This window comes from Oncorhynchus kisutch, linkage group LG27 (genome assembly GCF_002021735.2).
Source record: "Oncorhynchus kisutch isolate 150728-3 linkage group LG27, Okis_V2, whole genome shotgun sequence".
Lineage (NCBI taxonomy): Eukaryota > Metazoa > Chordata > Actinopteri > Salmoniformes > Salmonidae > Oncorhynchus > Oncorhynchus kisutch.
In genome coordinates this window covers 3,934,607-3,947,474 of record NC_034200.2, presented here as the reverse complement: position 1 = coordinate 3,947,474, position 12,868 = coordinate 3,934,607, and the positions used below count along the sequence as shown (strand labels likewise).

At 47.4% G+C, this 12,868-nt stretch overlaps 1 protein-coding gene across 10 annotated transcripts in view; it reads right to left on the bottom strand.

The window, feature by feature from the left end:
* The window catches only part of LOC109871464 (myomegalin), a 126,891-nt gene that overhangs the window by 10,866 nt on the left and 103,157 nt on the right, over positions 1–12,868 (bottom strand). For 4 of the 10 annotated variants that reach the window (XM_031807362.1, XM_031807357.1, XM_031807354.1 and 1 more), the window contains 18 exons: positions 12,556–12,760; positions 12,257–12,373; positions 11,735–12,000; positions 11,384–11,601; positions 10,189–10,306; positions 9,937–10,054; positions 9,533–9,587; positions 8,091–8,335; positions 7,717–7,977; positions 5,136–5,387; positions 4,616–4,864; positions 4,280–4,469; positions 3,414–3,514; positions 2,854–3,141; positions 2,354–2,458; positions 1,893–2,095; positions 1,430–1,576; positions 1,080–1,218 (listed from right to left, as the gene is read on the bottom strand). In XM_031807362.1, the coding sequence (XP_031663222.1) occupies positions 1,080–1,218; positions 1,430–1,576; positions 1,893–2,095; positions 2,354–2,458; positions 2,854–3,141; positions 3,414–3,514; positions 4,280–4,469; positions 4,616–4,864; positions 5,136–5,387; positions 7,717–7,977; positions 8,091–8,335; positions 9,533–9,587; positions 9,937–10,054; positions 10,189–10,306; positions 11,384–11,601; positions 11,735–12,000; positions 12,257–12,373; positions 12,556–12,760 (3,277 nt within the window). Of the gene's footprint in view, positions 1–1,079; positions 1,219–1,429; positions 1,577–1,892; positions 2,096–2,353; positions 3,142–3,413; positions 3,515–3,626; positions 4,229–4,279; positions 4,470–4,615; positions 5,388–7,716; positions 7,978–8,090; positions 8,336–9,532; positions 9,588–9,936; positions 10,055–10,188; positions 10,307–11,383; positions 11,602–11,734; positions 12,001–12,256; positions 12,374–12,555; positions 12,761–12,868 lie in introns of those variants that run through there. The other 6 variants (XM_031807358.1, XM_031807359.1, XM_031807360.1 and 3 more) reach the window with 6 other exon arrangements.

Sequence of the window (12,868 nt, the reverse complement as noted above, 5' to 3'; positions counted from 1 at the left end):
GGACTCCACACACACACACAGGGACTCCACACACACACACACTGGGACACCAGACCACACACACACACTGGGACACCAGACCAAACACACACACCGGGACACCAGTACACACACACACACACACACACACACACACACACACACACACACACACACACACACACACACACACACACACACACACACACACACACACACACACACACACACACTGGGACACCAGACCAAACACACACACCGGGACACCAGTCCACACACACACACACACACACACACACACACACACACACACACACACACACACACACACACACACTGGGACACCAGACCAAACACACACACACACTGGGACACCAGACCAAACACACACACACACACACACACACTGGGACACCAGACCACACACACACACACACACACACACTGGGACACCAGACCAAACACACACACTGGGACACCAGACCAAACACACACAACACTGTGACACCAGACCAAACACACACACACACACACACACACACACACACACACACACACACACACACACACACACACACACACACACACACACACACACACACACTGTGACACCAGACCAAACACACACACACACACACTGGGACACCAGACCAAACACACACACACACACACACACTGTGACACCAGACCAAACACACACACACACTGGGACACCAGACCAAACACACACACACACACACACTGGAACACCAGACCAAACACACACACACACACACACACTGGGACACCAGACCAAACACACACACACACACTGGGACACCAGACCAAACACACACACACACACTGGGACACCAGACCAAACACACACACACACACTGGGACACCAGACCAAACACACACACACACTGGGACACCAGACCAAACACACACACACACTGGGACACCAGACCAAACACACACACACTGGGACACCAGACCAAACACACACACACTGGGACACCAGACCAAACACACACACACTGGGACACCAGACCAAACACACACACACTGGGACACCAGACCACACACACACCCACCCACAAACACACACAGACACTCACGCTGCTTGACGATGAAGTGCTCCATGCCTTCCTTGGTGCGGCTGGTGCTCCTCAGTCTCTGGATGGTTCCCTGAAGCACCTCCCCCTGCTCCGAGATACGCCCCCTCAGAGACAGAATCTCCTCTTGCATACACTGCTCCTGAATAGGTCACAGCAATCAATCAATAAATCAATACAATGATCAATCAACTCAATATTTCAAACAAACAATAAACGAAACAACAGTTCACATCTCTGCCTAGCAGCCTGCCTTACCAATACAGTGTATCACAGCCATCACATGGTTGACAAACCACCAATTACAACGAAAGGATTCATAATATACTGGTAGTAAACCATGTATAGTGCACCTTCTTAAGGTTATGGGTGTAACGGTCTGTGCTGGGAAGGGCAGCCCTCCAAAACATCTTCATCAGGGATACAACCTCCTCTAGGATCTGTCTCAGGGTCTTGGTGTTAGACAGCAGACTCCTCACACGCCCATAGTCCAGGAGGACCTACACAGAGACAGTTAGCTAGACATCTTCAATTTCCTGAACGGAGCTGTAGCGACAGACTGTGTACATTGAGTAGGTGGCCAGCGCGCATGATTTGGTTCTGGGTTTCGAGATTGGGTCATCTCCAATTCAGTTGTAGACCACACACACACACACTGGGACACCAGACCACACACACACACACACACACACACACACACACACACACACACACACACACACACACACACACACACACACACACACACACACACACACACACTGGGACACCAGACCACACACACACTGGGACACCAGACCATACTTTCCCTCTTACCTGGTCGTGGCTGCCCTCCAGCATTGATTGGCTGAGGCAGGCCTGCAGGGCTGTTTCCATTCGCTGGACCAGACTCCTCCCCTCCAGGACCTGCTGCTGCAGAGCGCTGTAGTCGTCCACGTGCCCGATGGCATGGCGCCCGTTCCGGTTAGAGAACGAGCCGTCCGGGGCGTCACCCTCCAGCTCTGAGTGGGGGTCCAGATCTGTTGGAGGGGAGGAAGACGAAGAGGCAAGGCCTTAGTGTCAGACTAACTGGTAAACGAGAGAATTTGAGATGTTATTTGTTTTTTTGAGGTAATGGAGTGATTAACATCCGGAATAACATCCTTCCTGGACTATTTTAACCTTATAACCAGACTTATGTAAAATCCTACAGATTTAAAAATCAGATATGTGCAACTCTCATTTCCCCATTTGTCACAGCAGGATTAAACAGGATGCAGTTAGCGTTAGAGTCACACCATTGGCAGTGAGCGGGGTCTCCTCCAGGTCTGTGTAGAGAACGTGGTATGGAGATCCACAGTTAAACAGCCCAATGTCTCTGACCGGGGGAGACGGAGCTGGGTCTGCAGAACAACACACACACAGACAGACAGGGATGTTCGGCCACCACACACACACAGACAGACAGGCATGCTCGGCCACCACACACACACAGACAGACAGGGATGCTCGGCCACCACACACACAACCCTGAACATTCAACATTCACTAAATGATAGTGCTTTCAATAAAAAAAATTGCATTACTCTGTTGTTATTTGTTCATTAAACACAGCAATCAGTCAGTTCAATGGGATTTACATGAGACAAACCGGTAGGTCCCATTGATAGTTTTGAAGAGTGGGCCAATATTAAGCTTAGGCTGGTATTGAGTATTGGTGCCTATCAAGCTGATATCAAAATGTATTTCCATACTGTAACCCCAAACCACACCACTACACCAGACAACACGCCCTTACCATGCAGTAGCTGCCGTCTGTAGAGGCTGTCCCTCTGGGGGCTGGCTGTAAGGGCACTGAGAGACGGGGTACGAGGGGGCTCCATCCCCCCAATGACCCCAACCCCTCCGTGGACCCCACCTCCCAGCTTCTGCTCCAGGTGTTTGTGGAGCTCCAGCTGTTTCAGGACACTGTTCTCCTGGACACTGGACTGGAGCTGGGCTCTGAGGCTCCTCACCTCCCCTAGCAGCTCCCCCAGCTCCACGGGCAGGGCAGGGACCCCACCGTACTGGCCCTCACACAGGTACCCTGAAAATCACAATAACAGTGTCAGTCAATATAACACTGAATGTCATAGGCCCACAGCAAGTATAAAGTCCAAACAGAAACTTCTGAGCGTAATTTGGAATTCTATGCAAGCAGTGTCTGATATATGCAAATGTCCCAGTTATGTGTACGCATCTCAAGTTAGGTTAATATTTTAACAAAGTTTCCATTGGTGAGCATTGATTTAAAGGCAACCTCCTGAATTGCAGTGCTATATGAAACCACTAGCTTGTGGATGAAGTGAGTAAGCTGACCTGGGTTGCCCTTGGCGTTGACACACACTCTGTGGTAGACCTGCAACTCACTCTGCAGAGAGTGGAGCAGCTCCCTGCTCTCACACAACTGCTGCTGGAGCCTGGAGACAAAAGAGAGATACTGGGTGACTACACACACACACACACTCTGTGGTAGACCTGCAGCTCACTCTGCAGAGAGTGGAGCAGCTCCCTGCTCTCACACAACTGCTGCTGGAGCCTGGAGACAAGAGAGAGATACTGGGTGACTACACACACACACACACTCTGTGGTAGACCTGCAGCTCACTCTGCAGAGAGTGGAGCAGCTCCCTGCTCTCACACAACTGCTGCTGGAGCCTGGAGACAAGAGAGAGATACTGGGTGACTATACACACACACACACTCTGTGGTAGACCTGCAGCTCACTCTGCAGAGAGTGGAGCAGCTCCCTGCTCTCACACAACTGCTGCTGGAGCCTGGAGACAAGAGAGAGATACTGGGTGACTATACACACACACACACTCTGTGGTAGACCTGCAGCTCACTCTGCAGAGAGTGGAGCAGCTCCCTGCTCTCACACAACTGCTGCTGGAGCCTGGAGACAAGAGAGAGATACTGGGTGACTATACACACACACACACTCTGTGGTAGACCTGCAGCTCACTCTGCAGAGAGTGGAGCAGCTCCCTGCTCTCACACAACTGCTGCTGGAGCCTGGAGACAAGAGAGAGATACTGGGTGACTATACACACACACACACTCTGTGGTAGACCTGCAGCTCACTCTGCAGAGAGTGGAGCAGCTCCCTGCTCTCACACAACTGCTGCTGGAGCCTAGAGACAAGAGAGAGATACTGGGTGACTACACACACCCTCCACACACACCTATTGTTCTTGTCATGGCTGTTCTGCCTCTCCTGTCTGAGTGTGTGAATCTGCTGTCCCTGCTCCTGGCTGTGTGTCTGTAGCCGTCGGAGCTCCTCCTTCCACTGCTCCGCCTCTAGCTCCGCCTGCTTCAGGCGGGCATGCCCCGTCACCACCACTTCACGCAGCTGCTCCGCCTCCTCACACGTATCTGAGGGGAACCACATATGATGGCGGGGCAAAGTTAGACACTACATCCCATCCTTTGGAACAAGATTAAATGATTCAGCCAAATAGAACAAATATGCAGAATGTGGTTCTATGTTGACCACAGCGTGGGTTGGTAGGATGTAGTACCTGAGCTGGCCTGCAGGTGTGCCTGGAGAGCCAGGTTCTCCTCTTTCAGGACTCTGATCTCATTGGACAACTGGCTGACAGAGTCCACTCCCTGGATGTAGATGTTAGTGGGGGCTCCTCCGTCGCGGCCGGTGGTGGCCAGGCGTTCCTCCAACTGCTGCCTGAGCTTTTCGTTGGTCCTGATAGTCTCTTCCAGACGCTGACGCAGACACCGCACCTCTCTCAGGTGCTCTTCGATCAGGTCCACACCTGGGGAACACAGGACAGAGAAGAGAGTTCAGATTCTTGTTTACGTCAGCATCTTTGTGCATAGTGTATATTGTGCATGCCTTGGTCATAGATGAACCGAGATGCTGTAAAATAGTGTATAGCCAATATGTAAAGTTCATCAAAAGTTGAAAGTTCATGGATTAGCATACAAAGGTAAGTTCAAAGATAAATCTTTCAAGTGCCTTATGAATAAGCACAACTTGTAACCTATATGGAAAATAATTTGATCAATGAAAAGGGGTCTTCATGCCAGTGAAGCTGTTTCTTGAATTGTTTCCTGATGACCCAACCCTGGCTGGCTGAACCATGTTCTCCATATCCCACAATGCACCATTCTCCACCAGGTCTGTGTTGGCCTTCAGGGCTTGGCCTGGGGGTCGGCTGCCTAGCTGGTGTGGGTAAAAGGCATGATGGGTAATCTGGCCGTAAGGGGAGTGGTCTGGCTGGTGGTGGGCGGCTGGTGCGAGGTTGGACAGAGCGTTGGCGTGCGGAACCACAAAGCCTGTAACCATGGATATGGGAGAGATGTCAGAAACACAGCCATACAGAACAGAGTCTGTATTTATGAGCCAAACTTAGGTGCTGTTAAAGGAGTAGTTCACTAAATTTAAACTTGATGTTAGATGGTTCCTCACCCTGGAAGTACAGTGCCTTGCGAAAATATTCGGCCCCCTTGAACTTTGCGACCTTTTGCCACATGTCAGGCTTCAAACATAAAGATATAAAACTGTATTTTTTTGTGAAGAATCAACAACAAGTGGGACACAATCATGAAGTGGAACGACATTTATTGGATATTTCAAACTTTTTTAACAAATCAAAAACTGAAAAATTGGGCGTGCAAAATTATTCAGCCCCCTTAAGTTAATACTTTGTAGCGCCACCTTTTGCTGCGATTACAGCTGTAAGTCGCTTGGGGTATGTCTCTATCAGTTTTGCTAATCGAGAGACTGAATTTTTTTCCCATTCCTCCTTGCAAAACAGCTCGAGCTCAGTGAGGTTGGATGGAGAGCATTTGTGAACAGCAGTTTTCAGTTCATTCCACAGATTCTCGATTGGATTCAGGTCTGGACTTTGACTTGGCCATTCTAACACCTGGATATGTTTATTTTTGAACCATTCCATTGTAGATTTTGCTTTATGTCCCAGTCTCAGGTCTTTTGCAGACTCCATCAGGTTTTCTTCCAGAATGGTCCTGTATTTGGCTCCATCCATCTTCCCATCAATTGTAACCATCTTCCCTGTCCCTGCTGAAGAAAAGCAGGCCCAAACCATGATGCTGCCACCACCATGTTTGACAGTGGGGATGGTGTATTCAGGGTGATGAGCTGTGTTGCTTTTTCGCCAAACATAACGTTTTGCATTGTTGCCAAAAAGTTCAATTTTGGTTTCATCTGACCAGAGCACCTTCTTCCACATGTTTGGTGTGTCTCCCAGGTGGCTTGTGGCAAACTTTAAACAACACTTTTTATATCTTTAAGAAATGGCTTTCTTCTTGCCACTCTTCCATAAAGGCCAGATTTGTGCAATATGCAATATATGATTGTTGTCCTATGGACAGAGTCTCCCACCTCAGCTGTAGATCAGCTGCAGTTCATCCAGAGTGATCATGGGCCTCTTGGCTGCATCTCTGATCAGTCTTCTCCTTGTATGAGCTGAAAGTTTAGAGGGACGGCCAGGTCTTGGTAGATTTGCAGTGGTCTGATACTCCTTCCATTTCAATATTATCGCTTGCACAGTGCTCCTTGGGATGTTTAAAGCTTGGGAAATCTTTTTGTATCCAAATCCGGCTTTAAACTTCTTCACAACAGTATCGGACCTGCCTGGTGTGTTCCTTGTTCTTCATGATGCTCTCTGCGCTTTTAACGGACTTCTGAGACTATCACAGTGCATGTGCATTTATACGAGACTTGATTACACACAGGTGGATTGTATTTATCATCATTAGTCATTTAGGTCAACATTGGATCATTCAGAGATCCTCACTGAACTTCTGGAGAGAGTTTGCTGCACTGAAAGTAAAGGGGCTGAATAATTTTGCACGCCCAATTTTTCTGTTTTTGATTTGTTAAAAAAGTTTGAAATATCCAATAAATGTCGTTCCACTTCATGATTGTGTCCCACTTGTTGTTGATTCTTCACAAAAAAATACAGTTTTATATCTTTATGTTTGAAGCTTTAAATGTGGCAAAAGGTCGCAAAGTTCAAGGGGGCCGAATACTTTCGCAAGGCACTGTAGTCTATGGGCCAAGATAAACTGTAATCCATGGTTCATTTTTCTTTAAAAAGCCACTACAAACTTCAGCTAACCTTAGCCACCACACGCTAACAATCAATGGAAGTGATTGGGGCATGTGGACATGTTTTAAAAAATGATGTCCAATTCACCTGAAATCAATTCAGATCAACTCCATATTTGGTTTTATGTTACTTTAAGGTGATATGGCCCCAACTTGTGTTTGATGATACAGCGCCTGCTTCTGGTCCAGATATGCTATATCTCTATAGAGAAACTTGTTAGAGGGTATTACAGTATACCTGGACCAGAAGCAGGTGCTTCTGGGATCTCTCAACCCCAACATTGACACATCCACACTCTATTCGCTGTCTCATCCTGATCCACTCTAGGCCTGCTATGCTAGCCCTAACATTATCCAATCAATCACATGTATTTATAAAGCCACTACTCCAGCCAATGCTGTCCCTGTCGGTATCACACGAATACATGCTACAGATTCTACTCCATTCTGGTACTCCCCCAATCCATAGCACCAAGCCTGTCCCTCAGTTAGTATACTCCAAAAACCCATGCTAATGCTAACTCTGCTCACTCTCATTCATAGCCATCTGTCTGTGCAGGGTATCCAGCTCCTGTTGCATCGCTTCCATAGACAAGGTCCTGGACTGGGGGTTAAAGGTCATATGCTGACCCCAGGGGTCATGGTTAGGGTACAGGCCAGGGAGGGACTGGGAGGCGGGTAGGGAGCAGGACACAGGACCAGTCTGACTGGCCAACTCAGGGGTGGAGTACAGCATGTTAGGACAGCTGCTGGAGGACTTAAGACAGGGTGGAGGGAGGGAGTGGTGGAGGTCTGGAAAAAGAGTGGTGAAAGGGATGAGAGGAGATTGGAAAGAGGATGGAGGGAGGTTTAGAGTATGTGTCTACGAATAGCACATATTACCTAAGTTTAAGTGGCTACTATACCTGTGTTTCCTGGACCATGTCCCTGTTCCTGCTCTCCCTGAGCATATTCGCTGGCTTCGTCCACATCTGAGCATAGCTCCAGGTCCTCATTGGTCCGGCACTCGTCTGACACAAAGGAGGTCCTGTCTGATTGGTCGGTGGTCTCTGAGTGGGCGTGGCTGCTGCAGGGGGTGTCGGAACGCTGCTGTAGCTTGGTGTGGAGGGACTCGATGATCTTATCTTTCTGCTGGAGCTCCTTACTCAGCCTAGGGAGAGAAAAAGAGATTGATTATCTCATCCTTTGCTACAGATCTTTACTCAGTTTCTACAATACATACACTACCGTTCAAAAGTTTGGGGTCACTTAGAAATGCCCTCGTTGTTGAAAGGAAAGCACATTTTTTGTCCATTAAAATAACACCAGTCTCAACGTCAACAGTGAAGAGGTGACTCCGGGATGCTGGCCTTCTAGGCAGAGTTGCAAAGAAAAAGCCATATCTCAGACTGGCCAATAAAAAGAAAAGATTAAGATGGGCAAAAGAACACAGACACTGGACAGAGGAACTCTGCCTAGAAGACCAGCATCCCGGAGTCGCCTCTTCACTGTTAACGTTGAGACCGGTGTTTTGTGGGTACTATTTAATGAAGCTGCCAGTTGAGGACTTGTGAGGCGTCTGTTTCTCAAACTAGACACTCTAATGTACTTGTCCTCTTGCTTAGTTGTGCACCGAGGCCTCCCATCTCCTCTTTCTATTCTGGTTAGAGACAGTTTGCTCTGTTCTGTGAAGGGAGTAGTACACAGTGTTGTACAAGATCTTCAGTTTCTTGGCAATTTCTCGCACGGAATAGCCTTCATTTCTCAGAACAAGAATAGACTGACGAGTTTCAGAAGAAAGTTCTTTGCTTCTGGCCATTTTGAGTCTGTAATCAAACCCACAAATGCTGATGCTCCAGATACTCAACTAGTCTGAAGAAGGCCAGTTTTATTGCTTCTTTAATCAGAACAACAGTTTTCAGCTGTGCTAACATAATTGCAAAAGTGTTTTCTAATGATCAATTAGCCTTTTAAAATTATAAACTTGGATTAGCTAACACAACGTGCCATTGGAACACAGGAGTGATGGTTGCTGATAATGGGCCTATGTAGATATTCCATTACGTTTCCAGCTACAGTAGTCATTTACAACATTAACAATGTTACACTGTATTTCTGATCAATTTAATGTTATTTTAATGGACAAAAAATTAGATTTTCTATCAAAAACAAGGACATTTTCTAAGTGACCCCAAACTTTTGAACGGTAGTGTACACGTACAGACAGACATAGGCCACCAGAAAACAGGCCACAAACCAGCAGCATATACCTGGAAAGATCCACCACAGAGCTCAAAGACCGCAATCAAGTTCTAATATCATTTGTATAACCATTTTGGAGACACATCAATAGGTCATAAAAACCCACCGTAAAGCAAGCAGCTCATGGCCCATCTTATCATCATGGAGCTCAGCACGGTCACCTGAGGAGAGAGATGGAGTGGTAGTGGAGAGGAAAGGGAGGACAGAAGATCAGGGAATGTGTGTGTGTCTGCGCGTGTGTGCCTGTGTGTGCGATTGCAACCACTTGTGTGTGTGTGTGTGTGTGAGTGTGTGAGTGTGTGTGTGTGTGTGTGTGTGTGTGTGTGTGTGTGAGTGTGTGTGTGTGTGTGTGTGTGTGTGTGTGTGTGTGTGTGTGTGTGTGTGTGTGTGTGTGAGTGTGTGAGTGTGTGTGTGTGTGTGTGTGTGTGTGTGTGTGTGTGTGTGTGTGTGTGTGTGTGTGAGTGTGTGTGTGTGTGCCTGCATATGTTTGTGTGTGTTCTCCACACTCACGCCCACTGATCTTGGTGCCCACACGTTGTGCCAGGGCAGTGCTCTGTGCCAACTGCTCTCTGAAGCTCTGCCCCATGTAGTAGTCGATGTCGTTGGCACGCAGCAGCTCCTCAAACGCCTGTGGAATCAACTACATTCAGTTAATAGCTAAATATATATATATTTTTACTTCAATTACATTTATTTGATTCAATCACTGTCGACGTGGTACATAATGTCCTGATCTGTGGAGAGATCGTCAGAGTGTCATACCTTGGTGGTGTCTCCCAGGTGCTGTGTGAGGATGTGACACACTCCACGGCCCTCCCTCATCTTCTGACGCAGGTGGGACAACTCCCTGGCCTGTGCCTGGATCAGAGTGTTGTACTTCCTGTGCAGAGAGGGAGGAAGAGGAGGGGTCAAGACATAAAAGACAGAGATCGTCATCATCACCATTATCATAGTTATCATCACCATTATCATAGTCATCATCACCATTATCATAGTTGTCATCACCATTATCATTGTTATAGTCATCACCATTATCATTGTTATAGTCATCATCACCATGATCATAGTTATCATCACCATGATCATAGTTATCATCACCATTATCATTGTTATAGTCACCATTATCTTTATACGGGTATCATCACCATTATCATAGTTATCATCACCATTATCCTTGTTGTATTCGTCATCGCCAGTATCATCATACAGTTACCATCACCATTATCATAGTTATCATCACCATTATCATTGTTATAGTCAAAATCACCCATTAGCATAGTGATCATCACCATTATCATAGTTATCATCACCGGTATCTCTGTTATCATCACCATTATCATAGTTGTCGCCACCATTATCATTGTTATAGTCACCATCAACATTCGCATAGTTATCATCACCATTATCATCACCATTATCATTGTTATAGTCATCATCACCATGGTCATAGTTATCATCACCATTATCATTGTTATAGTCACCCGTATCATTGTTATAGTCACCATTATCATTGTTATAGTCATCATCACCATTATCATTGTTATAGTCACCATTATCATTGTCATCGTCACCATTATCATTGTTATAGTCATCATCACCATTCTCATTATACAGTTATCATCATCATTGTCATAGTTATCATCGCCATTATCCTTGTTATAGTCATCATCACCATTATCATCATACAGTTACCATCACCATTATCATAGTTATCATCACCAGTATCATTGGTATAGTCAAAAACATCCATTAGCATAGTTATCATCACCATTATCACTGTTATCGTCACCGGTATCATAGTTATCATCACCATTATCATTGTTGTAGTCATCATCACCATTAGCATAGTTATCATCACCATTATCATTGTTATCATCACCATGATCATAGTTATCATCACCATTATCATTGTTATCATAGTCAATATCATCATTATTTCCTTCCTTCATTTCCTCACCCGGGCCAGGTAGCACACTTCCCCTCCTCCACCGCCCTTCCTTTCCCCTCCAGCCTGGAGCTCTTGAGTTGCGCCTCCAGTGAGGCCACTCGGGACATCAGCTCTCGCAGCTCCCGGCTGGGCTTGGGTTCCATGCGAGGCCCCAGGCTGTCGGACATCCAGCCCTCATCCTCCTCCACACCGCTGGGGGCTGGGGAGGCCTCGAATGCCCAGTTCACCTGATAGAGAGGAGAGAAAAGACTGAATAGTCACAGAAAATATCATATCAGCCCATAAAGCAAGAAGCGAACAAGTCACTGAAGCAATCAATCAACTGATCAATCAATCAGGTCTTGTATGTATATGACGTACCTTGCGCGGGGGGCGTTCCAGACTGGATGCGTAGTCGCTGGTGGTGGATAGTGAACGCACACGTAGCTGCAACCCACGAATCACCTTGTGACAGCGGGCCAGCTTAGAACGCAGGTCCTGGACCAATTGCTGTAGAGAGCCTGTCACTGACTCCTCCCCCTCGTCATAAGCCCCGCCCACCCCCCCATCACCATGGAACCAAACCCCAGCACGCTCATAGTCCTGCTGGTGGCTCAGTGAGGTACACATCTCCAGATCATCAAACTCTGAGGGAGGAGCGATACAGGAAGAGACTAACAAGTTGTACAGATCATCACACCCGGCACAGGTAAGGTAGTGACAGGTGAGGTGTGTGTGAAAAGTCAAGTAGCTACCGTATGGCGAGTTTGAGATGTCTCAAGTGGCAACGTGAGATAAAAGCAGTGAGAGGTGACAGGTGAGAGAGGCGTAAGACAAGTAGGAGCGAGAGATAAGACAGGTGAGACTGGAGAGACAAATAAAGGAGAGCCATAGCTCAGTTACCCGGGCTGCTGGCGTCCTCTCTCTCTGCCTCGTTCTCACTACGGCCACACGTCTCATAGCCCAGGTCCTGTAGGTCCACCTGGACCTGCTTGCTGTCCTGCTCAACTGACGTCTCCGCTGTGAGAGTGTGCGTGAGAACCATTACTCCTTGAGTAAATTACATCGAGTGATTCAATGAAGTGAATCAGCTACACTGTATTTAATTGTGTACTTTCCAGACATTATTATGAGCAGTCCCCTCCGTAGCAGCATCCTGTGGTATGCATGTATGTTTTCGGGGTAGGTGTATGATGACTCACTCAGTAGTTCCCTGTAGTCCTTGAGTTGTTCAGCCTGCGCGTGGACCGTGGCCTCAGACACCATGAGTCTCTCCTGCAGCTCTCTGCTCTCCTGTCTGCTCAGCGCCAAATCAGAACGCAGACGAACCGCATGCTCACGGAGACCCGTCTCCACATGCTGCCAGAACCCGCCCACATCACCAGTGACATCATCAGACCCCGCCTCCTATAGGAATCAAGACAAGGCAAAATCCACTTGAATGCCCCTCCAACTAGTGGGAAACTTCTCCCACACGCTGGCCTGTGACGTCATTAGCCAATTAGCATTTTCTAA